The 23,888-nt window shown below is 32.8% G+C and overlaps 1 protein-coding gene and 1 long non-coding RNA gene across 4 annotated transcripts in view; both read left to right on the top strand.

Annotated features, from left to right (window-relative positions):
- LOC123873603 (cGMP-dependent protein kinase, isozyme 2 forms cD4/T1/T3A/T3B) overlaps nucleotides 1-23,888 on the top strand; it is a 160,068-nt gene that overhangs the window by 77,945 nt on the left and 58,235 nt on the right. The window contains exons 1-2 of one of the 3 annotated variants that reach the window (XM_045918493.1): nucleotides 13,381-13,462; nucleotides 23,039-23,576. The exons of the other annotated variants lie outside the window; for them this stretch is intronic. Coding sequence (XP_045774449.1) covers nucleotides 23,161-23,576 — 416 coding nt within the window. The 5' untranslated portion in view covers nucleotides 13,381-13,462; nucleotides 23,039-23,160. Of the gene's footprint in view, nucleotides 1-13,380; nucleotides 13,463-23,038; nucleotides 23,577-23,888 lie in introns of those variants that run through there. 3 annotated transcript variants of the gene reach the window in all.
- Nucleotides 7,683-21,209, top strand: LOC123873620. The gene is made up of 3 exons (XR_006797721.1): nucleotides 7,683-7,692; nucleotides 17,595-17,599; nucleotides 21,132-21,209. It is a non-coding gene; the product is annotated as an uncharacterized LOC123873620 (long non-coding RNA).

The raw sequence follows: 23,888 nt of genomic DNA, 5'->3' as shown, positions 1-23,888 counted from the left end.
GGACTTAGGGCAATTGCACAGATATATACGAGTACGTACCTACTAAGTACCATTTCTTCTAACATTTTCTTGTAGTTTTGTAAGTATAATTTTCAAGAAATAGGTATTAGGAAATAGAAATAGAAATTAGGTAAATAGGAAAAATCTCTCACTTAGATAGTCCATGAAATAATTCAATGGGTCTACAATACGATCGTGTCTAGCGACCTTAAATTCTTAACCATTATCGGTAGTGTGTTTAATTAATTAATAGCATTTAGATAGCATTTAGGTAATTATCGTAACATTTTATAGTGACAGAAACACCATAACAAGATTCCACGCATTATTTCGCAGAGGTTATTTTTTACGTTTGTAAAGTAAAATACAGCAAGGTGCACAGACTTAATTCTTATCTACATTATGCCTGCGACTTCGTCCGCGTGGATTAAGGTGGAATCCCGTGGAAACTCTTTAATTTTCCGGGATAAAAAGTAGCCTATACTATTTCCAGGATGCAATATATCAAGTGGATCGTGCCCACAAATTAAATTTTTAATCTCTTGGAGACTCTCCTACTTTCCGGGCCATAAAATAGCCTAATTCCGTTCCCGGGGCACATTTATCTATGTATTAAATGTCAAAATCGGTTAAATGGAAGCTCGATTGCGGCAGAATGACAACTCCAATGTCACGATCATCACCTCTGATTTGTTGACGCTCGCTCGCTATTGGCTACAATGCATTGTTGCAACAAGTACCTACCATAAATTCAGCCGATCACAACAATTGCGATTGTAATAATGAATGATACAGGTTTTCCAGAATTGACCTGCAGATGGGGCGTGAGAAACTAATAGACAGACAGAAGTATAGACACAATTTCGCATATATGATATTAGTATGGATTTACACTTTGCATGTCTTTGATGTTGAAACATTGAACGTGAACAAGTTTTTTTTAATAAAAGCAGTCCTTAGCTTAACTTATTATGGAAATTCATGTTTCACCTCTGCTAAGGGATACTTAGAGTTACAGAAAATTAGTATGATCGCGTCACACGGCCCATGTACGGGGTACGTAATTGAAAATGCCGGTGCAAGCCTATAATGCTGATCAGTCCAACCAATCATTACCTGACTCTTTGCTCTGACCGCAAATTACATTGTGATTGGGAATTTCGACACGTCAGCACCCAGAACATTTGCATTGTACAGAAGCGAAGTTTATTTCTACCTAAGTATAGACTACCAAGAAAGAGGTTAGCCGCCAAATCTAACAAGGGTGGACAGCGTTCAGAAAGCTTCGAGATGTCTTCTTGTCTAAACTTCCTAAGTGCTTGAAGACCAGTCTTTAAACAGTGTGTGTTGCCAGTGATGACAATATGGATCCGAGATATGGTCGCTAACTATGGGCCTCATTAGAAAGCTCAGAGTCAGAGCGGGCGGTGTAGAGAGCTATGCTTGGATTTCTCTACGCAATAAAATAAGAAATGAGGAGATCCGTAGGAGAACCAGAGTAACCGATGTAACTCAATGGGTTGCGAGCAGGGCAATTACCTATTTAGTTCAAAGACTGAGAGACATTGGGATGCTTGAAGCATATGTATTTAATGATGTTTCTCATGTTGAGCGTGTTCTCCATTGGGGACATCTATTCTTTACTATTCTGATATCATTATTTTTCCTTTTGAGTCAGTCTATTTTCATCTCCAATCATTAGCTTAAGAGCAAGCTCATTTGGGTGGTTCTGCGGGTTCCCTTTGTAATTATACTACGGTAGGGTCAACCGGTTAAGCAGCGTAAGCATATACCTAACTTAAGAATCCCTTTTTGAATCGTCATAGTGATTGTCCATGGTACTTGAATTTCTACCCGTTAAAGTTCTCAATTAACTTTTAAAGTTAAACATACCTACCTACTCTACTTTTATTTATTTTAATTAAAAACTGCCTGAGAAAAAGAATTTTGAATTTATAAATGTAGGTACAAACATAAAATCTTGTTATCACGATTTACGGAACCCGACATGTGTAAGACACGAAATCTTGTTAAACGGTATTATCTTAAATTTAGAGCAGTTTCTGTTGGATTTGTAATTACTCATTTTGAATGCCGCGCCGAATTCATTCCGAGACAGTAATTAATATCTCAGACGTTAAATAACTCCTGTGAGACTGCATGCGTGTTCACTATATTATTTTAACGCAATAAAATTCCATCTCCTTATTTTTGAAGCCCGACGCAGAAATGCAATGTCATAAGTCGCAATTAAGACGATGGCTGCAATAAATTGTGCCCTAACGCAAGCATACCCGGGAAGAAAGACTGTGATTACAATTAACCAAACATACAGAATACATTTGATAATACACTCCTTTGCAAAAAAATACAAGCATCTTTACAAATAAACTATATAACATTTATTTATTAATTTAATGACTGAGTAATTTAGCTAATAATTGTGTATTGTGTACCTATTTGTTTATTGTGTTTCACAATACCTTATTAATGGTCTGAACTCTCTCCAATTTGTATTAAATAATAATAAATTATCTTTATAGTAATAATTAATTTACAGCATAATAAAACGTTTTCAAGGTTTCAATTAGCAAGGTTCCCGTAACTGTTCCAAAAATAAAGAAAGTAAAATTATAAACGTTATCAGTTTTCACTTCATCGGGAGGCAGGGCCTCACACTAAAGTTTGTAATCACTGTTTTGAAAAATTAATAAAGATTTATTACAAATATTTATTTATGTTATCAAAAAAGAATCGTAAAGCCTTAAAAAGAATCGCTGTACTTATACTTTCTTCCCAAATGAAAAAAATTGTAACGGCCACGAGTATCTTTCATTATCTGGTAATCATTGAATTTCGGCCTTCATAACAATAAAACAATTACCTAATTGGCCTATCAAGCCGCAAAATTAATTTACCTACTTGAGAAATTCGGACCACCGAAATACTTAATGATTAATAATTACTCTCCAAGCAAACCTATTAAAGCATGTAATTACACATGCAAAAATATTTGGAGTTTCGATTACGAAATATGAGATGCTTTAAATTGCACTGTTTAATGTGAAGATTTGTTGTGTAATACAATATTATGAATGATGTAGTCCAAAGCCAAAATACTGGCACATTACGACTGGCCTAGGCAATCCTCGGGAATGTCCAGAGTGCTTAGTCCAAAGCCAAAACTTCGACTGCCTATTGAGTTTTCAGGGTACATATCTATGTTTTCAGGCCAGTGAGTCTAGACGAAGAAGAATTTTATAGAAATGCCTAAAAAATGCCTAGTATGCCTAGTAGGTACACCTACCTAATAACGGACAAGTTTCCAAGCACATAATAGGTATTTTTACTTTCATACTTAATATAATTAAGTGAAAAAATCATTTAATATTTCGCTTCGTACCTACCTGGTTTAATTATTAATTAAATATATGGCGTTTCCGTTTACCTACGTAAAATATAGATTACACTTTTACATTAGCACTTTTTTATGTTTGCCAGTTTCCCAAATGCTTGGCTGTAAAATTAAAAAAATCCTGGAAAAGAAGTTAAACGTATTTGTTTACGTTTGGTGGTCTGTTTAAATGCCTAGGAAATCGTAAATACCAATTAATTTATTGATATTTTATAACGTCTGGAAATTTCATGAATCACTGACTGACTAACGTAACAAACTTACTGAGTTTTAGCTACTTGTGATACTGAAAGACTAAGGTCTTCAACGAGTGTGTCCTATGACGTATGAAGCGGAAACGTGAACACTGGCAGTGGGCCTCTTCCACAAACTAAAAGTCGCTCAGTGCACTGTGGAACAAGCTGTGTTGGATATTACTCTCAGGGCTAAAATCCGGAACGAGGAACGAAGAAGAACAAAAGTGACCGACATAGATCAAAGGATTAGCAGGCTGAAGTGGCAATGGGCAGGTCATGTCTGTGGCAGAACCGACGACTATGTGTTCTGGAGTTGTGTTCTGGAGATGTGATCTGGAGATGTGTTCTGGAGTGGAGACAGCATACCGGCAAAGGCCAATTAATTAAATATCCTGTAGTAGGTATACTTTTTATTCCAAAGCAAACTGCGCTGTAAAGTTTTTATTTCCCTACTGAGCTACATAATATTATTCATTAAAGTTTTCTAATATCTCAGCAAAACTAGAATGTCTGCTAAGTTAGCTTGTTGAATCACATTACGTGTGTGGCCTGTTAGTCTGGTGCGGCTTTCAGAAAACCTTATAGATATATTCTGAACCTTATGCTTTAAGTAATAAAAGCTATGTGTAAAGCTACGGGTGTCGGCAAGTACTGACCGAGCTGTCAAGTCCAAGTCACTCGCCTCGTTTGAGACAGTCTCCATGAACTTAATAATATTTGGCTTTGAGCTGACGAAGCGTTTATTTATTGATTTAAGTTGATAAATTATTTATCAATCTTTGTTTAGTTAGGTTTAAACTCAAGGAATCAAACGCTTAATTTGCTATAATCCGCTAATCCAGACAAATCTGTAATATATACCACCACGCAGCACCACACAGATTCCAAAACCACTCGACTCACGTTTCGCCCCGACACCGGAGCATCCTCAGATGTAGACCTTACAATGCCTAATTGCAAAGCAATTATTTATTCTTAACTAATACCTATTTATGCTGTAAAGAGGTAAAATTTGTTTGTGTGTATATCCGCACATATAAACAAACTATCCTATAGCCAAACCTAATCTAAATACCAATGTTTTGATCATCAAGTAGGTATATTATTGTTGTCGAATTCCATTAAAAAGCGCACACGTTGATTTCTACGTGTATTGCCTCAATATTTCTAACACGTAAATAAGCCCTAAGTACACACTTTATGTATGTAAATGTGTAATTTAAATATACTCTTCCTAAATAGGTAGCGTCGTAACGAGCAACACAGAATAATGATCTAAAAATAAAGTATTTATTTTCTATTGGCGGATAAACTAGCGAAAATATACCTACCTACTAAACATACTATGGAGGCTTAGGTTTCAAAGTCTTACTTATCACAAAACCTACTCTGAATTTAGAAACCCTATCCTAATTAGGATTTAAACTAAGCGAGTTGGACGTATGGAACCACCCTATGTCCTAATAAGTACCTACTTAATACACTTTCCTAAATTTAACTTCGGATTTCTAATTTTAGAGTAGCGCAATAAGCCTTATAAAGTGATAAACAGTTGATAAATAAAGACGCTAGGAAGCATATTGTGGAATTTCGTAATGACATACAAAAAAAGAGAAAACTGTAGGTATGGCGCAAGATTTGGCAATGGATATAAAAGGCCCGAGCTTCCACTTGTAAGGAAGTACTGAAGTGGATCCACAGTTTACAGTTAGGGAACTTGTAACAAAACGTCTAACCAAGAGTTTCCTAACTCTAGTTTACTCTATTGGAGTGGAGCGATTGGTGTTTAAAAAACCTATCAAATTATTCAAAGGTGAGGTGATAAAAGTATCATTGATCTTTCAATAATCTGATTGGTCCGCTCAATACCTCGCTTCCGCAGTTCAGTCATCAGCAATCAGCATGTATGGGAGCCCCCCTGAAAAGTAATTTAATTGAATTTCAAAACGTTGACCCAAAACCTGGTTTTGGGTGAACGTTTTACACAAAATACTTACTAAAATTTCAGGTTTGTAACTCATATCGTCTACGAGCTAGAGAACTTTCAACGGCGGACAGACAAACGGACAGACAGACGGACTGACTGAGAGCAGAGTGACATTAATAGGGCTCAGTTTTTACCCCTTGGGTACGGAACTCTAAAAACCCTACCTACTACATCATTGTAAGGTTCAAAATAGTTTGTATCTACATTACAAGTTGCACAATGATCCTAGCGGTTACAATCATATTTAACTATGTACTTAGAATTAACTTAATTCCTTACGCATAAGTGTATATGTCACAGCCAAAGTAATAAATCCTGATATTATATATATTATCTAGTCATTATTTATAATGTCTACCCAATTTAGATAAACTGATAATTGACACAGAATTAATCACATTAACTAGCAATTTTATATAATTTCTTCGAAGACTTGGATGATGTAATAAAACAAGTAGGTACTTACAGGTAAATATTATAAAATTATATTTCAATTTGCCTTATGCATACCTAACTATATGTGTAGCAATATTATACTGTTTTGAGACTTATTTCGTGGTTTAATGACATAATTATGTATTATAACGGGTACATAGGTTAGGTTAGGTTAGGTTAGGTTAGGTTAGGTTAGGTTAGGTTAGGTTAGGTTAGGTTAGGTTAGGTTAGGTTCAAAGTTAGACCGTATTTATTACTTTGGCTAACTTTGAACCGCTATTATGAATAATATCCGGATAAAGTGATTAATTTATTACATTGTCTAGTCAATTTTGATATTATACATAATGACCAGTCATTATGTATAATAGCTATTTAATCACTATGACTGTAACATATACACTTATACAGTAAGTAACTTATAATATGAGGAATACAATATACTAAAGTACTCATTGAACAGTCTCATTATGTCTCATCACGTTTTATCCCTCAGTTGACAGTTGAATACAGCTTATTTGGAATATCTTGCAAACAGTATGTCAACTCATTATAAATTAAATCCGAATTCCACCCGCCTCATGTGTTTTTCACCTTATTAACTGGACATAAAGGTATCTCGCATATCGAGTTCCGATATAATCAGTCAAGGGAAGTGCAGTGGACTGCAGTACCTACCTAGTCTTAACTACTTCTTATGCCAACTTAGGTGTATCTAATTTACAACTACGTACAAGACAGGAAATTTTGTTTTCTAAGTATAAACTCGTATAAGTAACTAATACCACAGTGTAGAGACGCAGTAGTCCGACGCCTTTGATTTCATGGAAAATGACGACCACGACGACCTTTTAACATAATATGTCATGTTGAGTCTCGCACATTCCACCCAATTCTTCTGTATATTGATAGTAGAACCGCTGTACATATAATATTACCTATATTTTTGAATATATCTATGGTAGTAGTTACTGCTTACCTACCTTACCTAAAGCTTTCTAAATTTTAATTTTCTATGTCTCTACAAAATTCTTATCAGCTGTGTAAGCAATTTCACATCTAAGCGTTTACTAATGTATGTATACTACAAATATGCTTTTATAGTACTAAGTATTTAGTTACTTCACACTATGACACTTCACACTTAATATTATAAAGTGAAAGTTTGTGTGTATGTGTGTGTGTGTGTATGTTTTTTACTCCTTCACGCAAAAACTACTGAACGGATTGGGCTGAAATTTGGAATGGAGATAGATTATACCCTGGATTAGCACATGGGCTACTTTTTATCCCGGAAAATTAAAAAATTCCCACGGGATTTTAAAAAAACCTACATCCACGCGAACGAAGTCGTATCATCTAGTAATACATATTAGTATTTTGTAGACTTATATCTCGCGCTGAATTCCACACAATTTGCGTTGGTCGAACAATAAAAGGACGTTATTATAAAGGCGAGCGTTGAGTAGGTGGCCTATTTTTAGTCAACGAGCAAACTGGCATGTCCATGATCAACAGTAACACGCAATCATTTTGACCTATCTGGCTTTGTGACTGCAGCGCGAGCTTGTTGCTGCATTTTATATCTTTGTTTACCTAGTACTTAGATACTTAACTAAGTTTTTTATTTTTAGTTGGTACCAATTAAAATTAAGTAAGTAGTTACCTACTTACCTAAATAATTGTTTAAGAACACGTTTATGAGCCAGATCATGTACCTAAAGATTAAGTGCTAGGTACAGACAAACTAAGTAAGTACCTACACATCTAAAAATAGTAAAAATATTGTCCACACGGCCGAATTTCGGTCAATACGCCAATCTCCAGATAATAAATTAGCGCGGAGGATATTATAGTGCACAAGTTGATAATATGTGCCCAATCACAAGCGCATTTTTTTTTTTTGAAAGATAATAATATCTTTCCGAAAAAGTCTTAATCCTACCAAGAGGCCTTCACTAGAATAGAACAGAATAGAATAGATTTTTTATTTAAGTAGACTTTTATAAGTGCTTTTGAAACGTCAAAATAATTTACCACTGGTTCGGAATGCCGTTCCTACCGGGAAGATCCAGCAAGAAACTCGGCGGTTGCTCTTTTCAACTGTTCAATTTACAATAATATGCCATACTATACAAGCAATTATATAAATAATAATAATAATATATAAGTAGTTATATGGCACTGACCCCAGTAGACCACAACAGCAGGCTGTCATGGTGCGTTTACACAATGTTTACACCAGTTTACACTCTGAGCAAACGTCGGCTAATGCTTTCTTTTGTTGGCCAGACTCCGTATTTCAGAAAGCACATAAAGTCCTCGGTTCTGCACCCGATCTCTCTCCTGTCGTGTCGGATTTAAAATCAGTAATAATTAGGTAGGTATTTCTGATTTTATACGGCTGCCCTTAATTTTGTTTGGCGGCCTTATTGCTGCATTTGTAATATATTGTCCCCTGTTAATGCCCCCCATTCATAGGTAGTAGGTACTGGTAGTACTAATATTTTTAGCATAACTTTTATACATACCTACTAATCAAATGTAAATTAAATAAAAACAATAATAGATAAATAAATAAAATTATTATGATAATATAAACTTAAAGAACCACCATAGACAAAAGGTTTGAAAAAAAACGGTCAACTGACGATAGATGGCGCTGAATATTTGAAAAGCTTGGATAAAAATATTTTTTGTTTTAGTAAAAATTGTATCATTTTCTATATTTCATTTATGTACTTTCATTTAAAAACTATAAAAGATGAAACAAAAAGTTCTTGAAATCGCTGTTCTGTTGTAACGCCACCTGTCGTCGAGTAGAAATTATTAAGAAAAATAATTTTAGTATGCCCGCATCAAGATGGCGCTTCAAAAAAAAGCTAACAAAAGAGGTGCATTTTTTAATTAAATTTTTAACTTAGGCATTTATCTAATTTATTATCACAGCCATATATCACAGCTGACTGGCAAAAGAATTTTTTTTTTTAATTCAATATTTATCTGCTATAAGATTAAAAACTTAACATAAAAGTAAAATTTTATATTTTTAACCGACTTCAAAAAGGAGGAGGTAATTAAAATATAGCCTATGTCGCCAGGAATCATGTAGCTTTCTACTGGTGAAAGAATTTTCTAAATCGGTTCAGTAGTTCCAGAGACTACTTCCTACAAACGAACTTACAAACTTTACCTCCTTACTATACGAATATAAAAATAATAATGAAAGTAGGACCTTTTATTCTTGAGCGAAGTAAAGGATCAGTAGGTTTAATAGATAAAAATCGTCAAGAAGTTAATCTAGTTACTATGTAGTTATCATCCAGTAAACGTGCCTGGAATAATATAAGAATAACATCTAAAAATATTTTAATAGTGTTTAGTTTAGACAATTTTGTGTGTCAAAGTTTAGCAATCGTACAGTTCAGAAACCGCCATACATATCTAATACTAATAAGATAATTGGCAACGCGGCAATACAGCATCAGTTTGTACGTGGATTCTCAGTCTCCACAATAATTTCCGTTTGCAAGAAACCATGTAGAAAATGTAATTTTCCAATTTAACCCACCTTGACATAGGTAGTTGAATGTTTTTTAAATTAAAATCCATAGCACACGTCACTAATGCAGAAGGATCGCTATGACATTACAAAATAAACCTCTTCCAGAAATGCCTTTTTTTAGGGCTCAATCCGTGGTTGTTTTTAGTGATTTTGCTTCCTTACGGCTATTCTATAAGGGCTCTTGAGCGAAGTGAGCTCTCACTCGAGTGAGCTTCTGTATCGAGATATCGTAACCACTAATCTATACTATACTAATAAATAAAATTGGAGTGTCTGTCTGTAATTTCGAAATATCTACCGCATATTAAGGTCATATGGTTATTTGAACGATACTATAACTGAATCACACGTTTTTAAAATTTTTGTCTGTCTGTCTGTCTGTCTGTCTGTCTGTTTGAAAAGGCTAATCTTGGGAACGGCTGAACCGATTTTGACGGGATTTTCACAGACAAGTAGAGAATTGACCAGGGAGTAACATAGGCTACTTTTTTAACCGACTTTCAAAAAGGGAGTTGTGTTTTTTTACCTATGTACACCGAAATCTCCGAGATTTCTGAACCGATTTGCGTCATTTCTTTTTTAATCGATAGAGGAACTTTGCGACATTGTTTCATAAAAAATTTGGAGTCCAACTCCTCAATCCTGATGCTGCAGGGGATCTGACCAATCCTCGCGGGCGAAGCTGCGGGCATCAGCTAGTTTTAAATAAACTTAGAAAGATTCTTGTTAGTCAATAATTCGATACGTAGACTATATTTAAAAACTTCAAACGAGTGTCCTTAAAATATCCATTTAAATAGCAAAAGGTATACCAGGCTATTTGGTTAATCCAAAATATTGTTAGTGCATAAATTCGACGCACCGCGTTGTCCATGCCATTTCGTTATTCGTAGCCTCAATATATTAGTACCTAGTGTCCACACATTTATTAATATTTTCAAATCAAATTAATCTATTATAAATTAGGTACATACTATGTTTGGGAAGGTTTCATCCCTTTACGGATTCTCCTAGTTTAGGGCTCCATGAAAGTATTATATTCATTTCATTTGAACTTGTCATTCATATAGTAATTAAGGGTAGGTAGTCGTGTATTTTAAGGAATAACCCTGCTGAACTGTATGATAAGTAAGCCGTGTTTCATATGGCCGGTCCCGTGTACCTGGTTTATGGCAAAACAATTTCAAGGCTGAAACCAATTTGCCAGTGTCCAAAATAGCAACGAGGCTGCGCTAATTTAAGAGGTACACCCATCTCATATTCTATTAACCGTCGCAAATGATAGTGATTTATATAAATCTTATTTTTATTAATTCGCCTTCAGATGTGCCAAACGAATTTGATATCAAGGGGACGGACGTTTGGCCATTAAAAGTTTGCATGGCCATAGTGAGCTTATTAAAATTTACCTTTCAAAATTAACAATTGAAAGATACCTACTGTTTGATAGCTCGTGTGACTAAACACGTAAAATCAATCAATCAATTCCATTGCTATAAAAATATTTACGAAATCAAATAGGTAGCGACTCATTGGGTTTAATTGAACAGTCTATTATAATTTGTTCTCTACTCAGTTAAAAGCCATAAATAGAAATGTAATTATTATTGTTCCAGAGAGTTCTCAACAAAATATCAAACACAATAGGCAGTAGGCACATCCTTCAATTACGCCCATCTGGTCAAACGCAACGTTCATTAAAGTATGAATTAATATAAGAATAATAGGGACAGGACCACACTAACGACTGTCACTCAGTAAAAAGTTACTTCGTCGTCATCGTATCAATCAATAGACGTCCGTTTTCTACATTCCCTATACGAGACCTCGTCCGCGTGGATAAGAGAGTTCATCAAAGTCTAAGTCTAAGTCAAAACCATTTATTTGAGCGAAGGCATTCCAGCACCTTGAGACGTTCCTACCTATCGTTACTAAAACTTAAGTATGTAGGTATTTGTATGGAAAAACACGAAGATGCACACATTTAATCACGTCATACGGTTATTTGACGTCATATCGACATCAAAAGGCTACCGAAGACAGACAGGGTAAATAGTCCAGTAATTTGTGTTATGAAATTCAGAATATTTAGAATTATTTGGTGTCTTTCGTCCATATTTCGCTAACGGCTGTTTACCAACAAAAAATGCGAGGAAGATCAGCGAAATAGTGGGCATCCAATAGAAGCATAGGTTGTTACACTTTGTATAGGTATTAAATCTAGTCCTTTCACTAGGTATCCCGCTCACTCATATGAAGAACATATGCCATTCCATTCCATCAGTCTGTATGCGTCAACTGCTGGACACAGGCCTTTCCACGACATACGCGCTGCCCAGCAAATGCGTGCAGACCCCATTCCCAAACGTCTTATATGAGAAGATTTAAATATCAATTTACTGTTCAAGGATAGTAAAATGGATTAATAATAATAAATAATAATAATGAAGCTTTATTTAATTCCATACAAAAAATAATAAAATTAAATTAAATACAAGTTTTTTTTTTTTTTTGATACCATAATAATAAACTTAAGAATAGTATAGATTAGTGAGTTAGTAATTATATTACAAATAAAAATTATGGTTAGTTTGTTAGTACAATTTATTTACATTGGTAGTGTGTGTCTTCAGTCTAGGTTGTTATATTGTATGGACCCCCTTTGGGTAAAAGCCTCCTCCAAGGAATTCCACCTCTCTCTGTCCGTAGCTGCGGCTGGCCATCTTCGACCCGCTGTCGCCACTATTTCGTCTACCCATCTGGCATATGGCCTGCCTCTCGCTCTATTGCCTCTTGGTCCCGACCATGTAACTGACCTTGTGGTCCATCTGTCGTCGGTGTATCTAGCCACGTGACCTGCCCATTTCCATTTTCTTTGTAGTGCGAAAGTTAAGGCGTCAGTGACTTTAGTTTTCTTGCGGATGACCACGTTTTTTACTCTATCTTTTAATTTTTTTTTTTTTTTAAATGGATTACTTACTCAATATTCAGATGGAGAAGAAATATTTGTTTTTATATTCGTGACTGAATGTGTTGGTGATTCTTTTTGCGGACCAATCATCGTCTTTTCTTTTGATAAATAATTCAAAATTCATGCAGATCCCTGATTGTATCTTTCACTACCCTTTCAATCAATCAGCCTGTTTGCGTCCACTGCTGGACATAGGCCTTCCCAAGAGCGCGCCACCACACACGATCCTCGGCCTTCCTCATCCACCCATCACCCTTTACTGTGTATAAAACTGCCAAAATTGTATTTGTTGTTGTTTTTTCGCCCATATTTAATGAAGATTTACGAGTAAATAAGCCTATTCGGTGGCTCCAGGATTTGATTCCAAGTAGCAACTATAATTTTTCGGAGTAAAGGGCATTTTAAGCAACTAAATATCACTTGATTTAACCTGCCTATCTGGGAGTTCTCCGCAATGTTCTCAGAGGTGTGTAAAATCTACAAATGTAGACTATGGCCTAAACTCTTCTTATTCTAAGAAGAGACCTGTGCTAAGTAATAGGCTGGCGGTGGGTTGAGCTGAGGATGATAATGATGTCTCTGCAAAAGATTCGTGCTAAATACTAATCTAATACACTGCTTAGTGTCTTCACGACAGGTGTGTCACGTGCAGACGACTAGATAAAAAGTTTCCGAACAAAAATCCCCAGTGTGATCGTACGCTAATAAGCACTTCACACATAAGACTGATTCGCGTTGACGTATCGCGAGCGAGCTAGTCAAACCGCGACTTCCGAACCGGCAGAACGTTCAAACGCATTACAAAAACTGAACATCGTTTCAGAACGCGCGTTGTTTTTATTTTATCCAGAAAGTGATTAAAAATTTCACCTTTATTTCATTTTAAAACTTTCACTTTTGAATTAAGTTTTTTTTATGATGTGTCCGGTTCTACTTATTTCTTTTTTCAGACTAATATTTTAGTAGTTGATATGCAATCGGCACTTCGCACGTTTTTATTGTTTGTATTATGAAGTCATAGAGCTGTCATCAATAGTTTAAAAATTTATTGGTTCGATGTACCATACCTGTAGGTGTTTTATGTAAACTTTTATTTCAAACTAAAATCCAAAGTGAACTATGATTTGAACTTATTCCGCTCATATTAGTTAATTTTACCATAAAAAGGCATGACATTAGTAATCTGAGTATAATCATTAATCACTAATGTTTAAATTAAGACTTTAAATTTATTTCTGTATTTAAAACAAACATATATATAATTTAAAAAATGAAACGTAACATAACAACCACTTTCTGACTTGCAAAATGTTTTTACTATAGTATTGTAACAATAGAAAAAGAAACGTACCTGTTTACGTAACTAACGATGACAGATAACTGTGAAATCTCTTTCAATGCAAATCGCGAGCGAACAAATAATTTTGAAACGCGAAAGGAAGAAAAACAGTAATGAGTAGAATAGTGAATAAAATCTCAATAGGTAGATACTTACTTATTTAAAATTACTTTAAATGAACTCAAAAAATAAAGAGGGAAGTGTTTTTTTAATACTTTGACCAATCAATCGTAAATCCTTCATAATAATCAGCTTAAAATGATTATGATATTAGATCCATTTGCTGTGCATAAGAAATCTCACGGCTGTTCTACGAGTTTTCATAGCTTATTACCTTCAAAAACTTATATATAGGTACCTACTTAAATATATCGTACGACAAGAGAAATCTTGATAAGATTAAAATATGATAATAATATTTTCTTTATCTCGAGTTCAAGGAGTTTTTCAGTTCAGATATTTATTTGATACTTAAGTTCATTTTATTGCTTACGATTATTTTTCACTACCTATTACATCTATCTATAATCACTCATCTTGATAAATACAGTTACTATTCTGATCAAAATCTCAACGGTGATCAATTAATGTATAAATAATAATAAAAAATTATATTGATAGAGATTTATTAACTACTTTATGATATATTACTCTTCATAACGTATTTTTATATCAGCTTAAAATGTTAATACATCTGTAACGTCTCTACATCCTAATTTATAGCACATAAAATGTCAGCGAGTTAGTTTGTTAACTCGGGTAATATAAATTTATTAGCAAAATTACAGAAACTGAAATATAGAGGCAATTTTTGAAGTGAATACTTCTTTAGGCGCCTTGGGCCTAGTTATTTCATAGTTTTAAGTTATCGCTGCCAATTTTTTTTACATACATTTCAAAACAGATTATAGTCTGAATCTTCGTTTGAGTATACAAACTCGAAACAGATCATTCATAGTGAATTTATCGTAACATTTAGAGCTATCAATCTAGTTATCTAACTAGATACATAATTTATTATTTGATAGCATGAATAGACGATAACTCCTACTTTTAAGGAACAAACAACTATCATATATCTTCAATTTATATTAACTTGGCACTTTTAAATACTATGGGATGAATAGCGACTTTACTAGGTTGGTATTTGGTAACTAGATATTATACAATACAATGGTATCTAATAAAGTAGTTGTTAACATAGTACCTAATATTAAATACATTTATGGCTGCAAAGCGACGACAGACAGAGCACGAAAGCAGCAAACGATTGAAAAAGTTTTTTTAAATTACTGTTTATATAAGCTGACTACATTTCTTTTCCAACTACATTAAAACTTGGTTAGCTTGAGTTTTACTGGAAAATCTTAGGATTTTCTTTTTAATATAGAGAGTTTTTAAAGTAACTGACTACCTTGAATGTTTAATTGGCAGCAATTAAATGTTTTGATCGTGGTTTACTTCTTTACAATTCTGCAAATACAATTAGCCTTTTGAATCCCTTGAATTTAATCAGATGGAAGATTTTTCTATACATCAATACTTTACTCAAGTCACTGAAGCTCGCTACATTATTTTGGACTCGCAATTTTTCCTTGGTGATGTAGAGCGAGGCCCAAGCCTACAAGTTTTACTGCTTTCAGTGTCAGAAAAATAATAATCGCAAAATTAACTTGGGTCTTTTTAGTAAACGGTTAAAAACAGTGATTTTAATATTTTAAACTACTACCTAATTTCAGCAGTTATTGAAATAGTTCAAAGATTACTTTAAAATGTGACATCAAATCAAAAGTCAATAGCCTGATAATATCAGAATTCAGTTTAGCAGTTCATAAAAAAATACAAAGTCCGACATGGCAAAATTATGAGTTAGTTGGTAAAATATGTTTCCCATACCAAATGTCCACTACCTAAACTTACAGAAGTCAACTGTGGCTAGTCACTTGCATTTTTAATTTTATGCAGAATGGTTTCTGCAAGTTTTATTGCTAGTGCAGACTTGGCTATAGTCATTGAAATTTGACTGCGAATGTCATTCAGTCACCTTCATATATTCACATGGTTGTTGAGGACGTGATCTGTAAGTACAGTAGATTGATCCGATATGTGTCGTCAACTACGGTAACATCAAGATTCAAGAGCAACCTTGGAACTATCTTCCGGATATCCACTTTTTATAACTTAGTCAAGTCTATATTATTACTTACTTAGGATTCAATAAAAATATCATAGGTATAATATTCTTTTGGCCTTCACTTTCACACGAAATGCATTTCGGTTTATTTGCTTGATCAAGTTTATGACACATTTATACATATTTCAGTAATTCCAGTATAATTAACAAATCAATTGAAGTTTCATTTCAATAAGATAAGGCATTAAGTTTTATTGTAATATTTTTAATAAAAAACATATTATGAGAACTATGCTATTCACGAACACTAATTTAAAATTAAGTAATTCACAACAAATATTTAAATTGTTCAAAGTAATAAAATCTCAAAAAGTGTCTTATTTAATAATAAAGTGGCAATTAATCGGTCGTTTTGACTTAATTATGAGAAAAATAATTTAGGAGTATTTTAAATTTAATTTGCACGTATATTCTTGTTTCCGTGAATAGAAAAAGGTGATGTTTTTTCTATTTTTTATGAAAATCTACGGATGTAGTAGTGAATGGATATCAAAAAATTTATAATAGATGCTATAAATAGAGATTGGAAACGATTTCTTATTAGGTTCGTAATATTTATAGAATAACCTTAAATTTTATCTTATAACTGTTTAAATAGAATAGCTATAATTAAATTGAAACAATAATTTTCTTTGCATTGTCTAGTTAACTGTTTACACTAAGTGACAGTAATCTTTCTCTTGTCTCTAGCGACTTTAACTGTTCATAGTTTCTGTGTCAAGGTTCATTCTAGGAAAAAAATAGTTTCATTACTAACATTCTATTTGTATGCTCACAGGTAAAAATGTGTAACGTGGACGTTGGAATGTTGAATTTTACTCTTGAGATAATTTTTCTGCTGAATATATCATAAACTGTATAATGATTTCAAAACACACAAAGAAACTGTCGGAAAAATGCAGCTGGTACTGCATAATATTAAAAAGAAATATTTTTTAAGACTGCATTTAACCTTGCTGCGATGTCCTTAAATCTCATAGTTAAATTTAGCGAAATCATGTTTACGCAGATGCTTTGTGGAAGCTTAAGTACCGCACTTTGGTTTATTTGCAAATTTTCAACCACTTCTTTAAATATTATTAGTATAAAGTGCTGTTTAGTCACAACCAACTCATGGATATTACTAATGTAAAGGACAGCAAATAAACCTTCCCTAAGGCAGTCTTGGGCAGATATCTCGTCGACATTTGAATGGTTTATTTTATGTGCCATTAAATTTTAAAGAATTTTATTAATCTGAGTCTTATGTTATATTTGCTTTAATTTAACTTTATTTCTTTTAAATTTTTAACTAAAATACTCTAAAATATATATTTATCGTGTATGACAGAGTATTTTTGTTTTGAGTGACAATACAAATTTTTGCAAAATTGATCGATATGAGATTACTTAGATTCTGAGAAATGGAATGTATCTACATTCTACACTAATATTACAAGGAGATAAAATAAGTTTAGGTGCAGGGGGTAATACGTATTATCGTGTATTTCTTCGACAGCATCCAAATGGCCTTTCAATGTCAACCAAAATAGCATAACGCATTAAGCGTAGCATTACATTCCAGTGACTTCAATTTTTCGTCTTTTGACTTTACTGATATTGATTTTACCGTAGTTTCATATTTGTCGAGGATCATAATAAGACAAATAGCTATTCTAAACTTTTCAACTTTATTAGAAAAATTAGGATCATTGTTTTCAAATCGTATCATATCTTTCGCAATTTCATTGGCTGTCTGGTCTAATAGGCTGAACTCATATATCTCTCTAACTTTGTACTTGAGCTAATGACTTCTTATATTTTACTATCCATTCCACAAATCTTTTCCTGTTTAGGTAAATTGAGTTTTTGATTAATTGCACCTCTGTCATTTTGACCTATCACGTCAGCAAAGGTAGATTATACATGTTTGATATGAACATCAAGTTTGTGGTAGCTAACTCTTGGTGATATTTTGGTTGCCATGATTACGCAATCTAACAGAGTTTCCCTAATGGTTTTGGCTGTTCTGCTGGTATCGTGATAACGTCAAGCTCCATAAATAGCATTAGCCTCTTTGACAACCTCAGCTAAATTGGGCTTAAATGGCACGTCACATGACGTCAGATGCAAAGAAGATTAGCTGGCTTTAGATAAAATAAAGTTAACTGGATATCAGCTAGTTGAGTATAATATTAATCAGGTTCGATATATGTAAAGCGTTACCTCACCATATTATCCAAAATGGAAGCAACGATGTCCGCTGTTATAGCTATGCTAAAAACTAGTAGGTACCTATAATAAATTTGTACATGGTTAAAATAGGTCATCTGACTTTTTTGCTAATTATACCGCACTTAACTGAGCTTCATTTTATGAGACATTAAAATTAAGTGATATTATTCAAAAACCGACGAAATATATAAATCAGAACTAAAAAATGAATTTTAATTAAATCTTTCTAGAATATGTATTTGAATTTGAGAATAAAAATAAAAATATAAATTCATTACTCTTTAATATATGTAGTGGGACATGAAGTAGATGTAAAGTCGAAATTTATGCCGCTAACTAACAGCTTTGTATAAAATCCAGTAAACTAATTGCATTACAATCGTAATAATATGTACGTAGTACTCAAACAAATTGTAGAACGTTAGGTCGGAGCCGAGGTCCAATAATTTTCTAGTAACACAACAATAATTTCGAAGCTAAACAAATACAGTAGCAAATTTACGATAATAGGAATGGTAATTGGTCATAGCTGGTAGTAATCATTACAGCACGGAATAATTACAATGTACTGGGTTACCCGTTCATTATCATATTCGTTTTGTAATTGTCGCGCCTGGACGTTAAATCACGCTAAGCAAAATCACAAACACTAGGTACTTTAATTACAGCATGTATATAAACATGTATTATCGTTTAATGTGTAATATTTACAGTAAAATTGTTTTTAGTTGCATTATTACAAAGATTATTAACTGTATTTACTAGAATAATCACTAATATTATAAAGGCGAAAGTTTGTATGTGTGTGTGTGTGTGTGTGTATGTTTGTTATTCCTTCACGCAAAAACTACTGGACGGATTTGGCTGGAATTTGGAATATCCTGGATTAGCACATAGACTACTTTTTATCCCGGAAAACCAAAGAGTTCCCACGGGATTTTAAAAAACCTAAATACACGCGGGCGAAGTCGCGGGCATCGGCTAGTATTTACTATATCACAAGTTTTAAGTTTTTTCCATTTCGGACAAGCCGGCGCAGCAGTCTTATGTTTGCGATCTATAATGATTATTATTATCTTGTTATTTTTTTAATCAACGGATTACGATATCGAAGGGGGATTTACTTATTTTTGGTTTCAGAAACAATTTAAAGACTGATATTATTGTAAGACTGAGAACATTATTTTGTGTCATATTAAATGAAAAATTTAACTAATAAGTGCCTCCTTATTTAACAATGCCGAACAATTAAATTCTTATTCCACTTTATTAGATACATATTACATTTATTTATGTACATATATAAATTTAACAATGCTTAGAAAAAAAACGACAAAAATATATACTTACATTTAAATTCAGAAAAAACTGTTAAAAAATTATTTTTTGAAGTTGACAATTTGTAAATATAGTAAACCTTCCTAGCATCCATCTTACTTATAAAAAAAAACTAAAAATACTTTCACAGGTCAAAATACTAAGAATGAACTTATAGCAAAATTTTTGGGCTCGAGGCCAACTGAAGAAATGAGGTCTAGGACAGAAGACATTTTCGATATTTATACAAATTGTTTATCATCTAATTTTCGTGTAAAATGAAAAGGAATACACTCGTATTATTGTACAAATATATATTTTGTAAGTAGTTTCGAAAGTATGTAATTGTTAGGTTAGTAACATCTGCTAGATTTTAAGAAATATTTGACTATGTTGTGGAATGGATAAATTAACTTTTTATAATATAATAACTATATATATCACAAGAAGTCATATGCAATGTTTAACAATAATTAAAAGAATTGTAATCATAATCATGCGTGAGTAATCTTTGTGGTGGATATTATATACATTCCACATAATTTGTGGAATAATATATATATTTTTTTTACATAAAAATAACATTTATGACATTTATGTATAGCAGTCGTTCTCTGGTGATTGGCAATAGGTAATCCATACACTATCTTATCTATCATGCTTTATCAATAACAGCTTCTAAAAATAAACCAGAAGAGATAGAATACAATATAAAATTCTAACGAATTAATTCTGGAAGATTGTGATTGGACATTACATTGACATCAGTTATTGGCTATAATATTTTCGGAAAGTGACGATACCGAGACGGTTGTATAAGATAGCAAGTAGCAACCCATTGCAATATCATACGCGTTGTACTTGACCCGTTTACTTTTCCTTAAAAGTATTTCGTAAATTGAGAATATAGAGCATACTACAAACTGCATAAACCATTGAAAGTGATGTAACGAATATTCTTTAAGAGGGGTCTCTCCGTCACTCGCTTCATACAAACGTAGTTCCAATTTCATTTGAATATTAAGCAACCAAAGTCCATGAAATTTTGCAGACATATTCTAAAAACTAATATCTATGTCTGTGGTTTTCCAGATTTCTGTTAAAATATTCGGTTTCAAAGTTACGCAGTCTTAAAAATTTACATACAAATCTTTGAGCCCCTGTAATTTTAAAACTACATATTTTTAGAAAAATCTAAAACACCACAGACACAGATATTAGTTTCTAGAATATGTCTGCAAAATTTCATGGACTTCGGTTGCTTAATATTCAAATGAAATTGGAACTACGATTGTATGAAGCGAGTGACGGAGAGAGCCCTGTTAAAGCAGAGCAGATTGGAGGTCAACTTCCGATAAAATAATTGATCATTTACAGAGTAACAGAGGAAGAAACAGCTCCCATATTTAATCAGATATTAAGAGTTTATTTTACTTATTATATCAATATTACTCATAGATATTTACATAGGTTCTTAACACCCTTAAGTCTTGTCGACTTGTCTAGGCGCTGCACATTCCTCTAGGTATATAAAAATTAAAGTATAGAAGAGAAGAGAGAGTATTATATTATATAGAGTTAAAATATAGTATTAAAAATGCCTCATATATCTGCTATTTGTTTACAAAGCATAGTTTATTTACGTAAATACAGAATTTACAAATAAATATGAGTGGTGGCAATTTTACTGTTTTACTGTATGCAATATATGTTACCTTGATACCTACGTACAAAGATAAACGCATAATATTATGATGTTAATTGTTGTACTATTACTTCAATTTAATTTTAAATTAATGATCTTCAGCATTTCTGAAAATCATAATTAATTTTTAACATCAAAAAACATAAGGGAAATATTTCTAATATATAATCGCTCTACAAGACCTGATAAAATCAATCAACTAATTACTATAATCAATGCTATTGAGATTTAAAATTATTTATATAGAATCATAATTAGTATACAACTTACAAGTTAAAAGTGACTGGCATGACTTACTTAATAAAAGATTAAGGTAACAACTGTTATTTCGACTTGCAGTGACCTTTCAAAATAGGTCAATTTTGAAGATTTATTTAATTAATATGCAAAACTTTACTTGCGAATACCAAAATATATCAATTTATTTTTGACGTTCCGGTGTTACTACTTTTTAATACTATATATCTTCTCAATTGAACTTTATTTCTGATAAATCTACAATTATAGTCGTTATAAGATATTAAAACTAATTAACTAAATTGCATGTTTGCAACTATTTCAATATGATCTGATTTATTATTACTTGTTTCATAATCATAGTCCCAAGCTCTCATAATATGTCCCAAATTATTTCATTGGTAATTAATCTTGTAATGGCCTTTGCCTTAAGCTTTGAAAGGTATAATGATTTCTTGATACATGTTGCTGATACATCGACCTTATGTGTAACCACCTACATATTTTAGAAACGAGTAATAATAATATGTTTTTAATTAATTAATAAAGTTAATAATAATAATATGTTAGCTGATTCCCGCGACTTCGTTTGCGTGGATGTAGGTTTTTAAAATTCCCGTGGGAACTCTTTGATTTTCCGAGATAAAAAGTAGCCTATGTGCTAATCTAGGGTATAATCTATCTTCACTCTAAATTTCAGCCTAATCCGTCCAGTAGTTTTTGCGTGAAGGAGTAACAAACATACACACACACACACACACACACACACACACACACATACAAACTGTCTCCTTTATAATATTAGTGTGATCTACTCCTAATTACATTTAAGAGTAGATAAAATATATAAATACATTTTTGATTAGAAACTTGGAAATGCAATTCTTTAATACGATTTTTACCCAACGTAGTTTAAATTTAATTAAATAATGGTGCATTTAAAATATTATCCGATCCCGCTTCATATCTACTAGTGGGGGTGTTATAAACATCACGTACATAGTTTATTATTTAGGAGAACGTCAATGCAGCAAGTGTTATGGGATGCTAATTGCTATAGATTAAAAAAATATGTCCTTGCTAAAATTAATTAAACAAATTAACATTTATTCGATAAGCTTGTTATTGAGCTAATTTCGCTAAGGTTTTTTATTAAACACAAATGGTTTTATTTCACTTCAGGTGAATACCTGCCTCAGTCCACAAGTTACTATCATCTGTATTCTGTAACCTAATCACGCTGGAACTGCTGTATACAATTTAAAAATACAATAGAAATATTATGACGTTATACATCCTTAAATATTTCTTGTGAATTTATTTCATGTTAAGGCTAGTTTGCACAAGTGAAACAGTAAAATTTATCTATTGATAACAGCTCGTTATATTAATTAATTACTTTAAATATCAATAATTAACACAGGGCTTAAAAATGAAATATATTTATAGATAATGTGACCAGTACATAAGTTGATAAAGACGTAAGTGTTACTTATATGACTATAGTGTAACTTTTGTGTAATTAGGGTCATTTATTGGATCAAAATGGCCCAAACACATACCACTCAGTGTAAAACAGACGACTATTACAAACTACAGAAAAAGTTGTTAGAAATGAAACGAATAGTCATAGAGAAGACGCAAGAATTGAAACGTAGAGATAAAATAATAGCTTTGTTAGAAAATGAAATCGACGACAAAGATGCCACAATAAGATATTTGAAGAACGAAATAGATAAATTCAGACAAGTGGTCAAGCCACTAACAAGACAAATGTTTGATATACAAAGGAATGGTGTTGACACTGAAGAGGAACACGTAAAAACACCGGGCATAGAAAATACAAGAATACTTCCGGTTGGTGAACCGAGACTTAAAAGGACAGCTATATCAGCGGAACCTTTGTCTTCATTGTCTCAGGATAATGAAATGAAGTTGATCAAAATACCGAAGAGTCACAAGTAAGTAATTTAGATTAATAAGGGATTAATAAAAATAATTCTATATATGGGCTGTTCTGCCAAGAATGTTTGACGAAGGATGTGTGTAGGTGTGTGAAACCCCCAATAAGGGTTGGTATTGACCAGCATCTTGTCATATATTTTAACAATTTAGAATTCGATTTTGAGCATTACATAACAATGGTGCAGAACTGATATGAGGATTTTTGCTTTTGTAACACTTACTACAGCATTCACAACAGCAAAATTCGTAGTAGAATCATTCATTACAAAAGTGAGCGTTGTAAAATGCTCACCAATGTAATGTGCAAA

Source organism: Maniola jurtina, chromosome 17 (assembly GCF_905333055.1).
Source record: "Maniola jurtina chromosome 17, ilManJurt1.1, whole genome shotgun sequence".
NCBI lineage: Eukaryota > Metazoa > Arthropoda > Insecta > Lepidoptera > Nymphalidae > Maniola > Maniola jurtina.
Note: the sequence above shows the minus strand (reverse complement) of the source record. Positions and strands in the feature narration are given on the sequence as shown.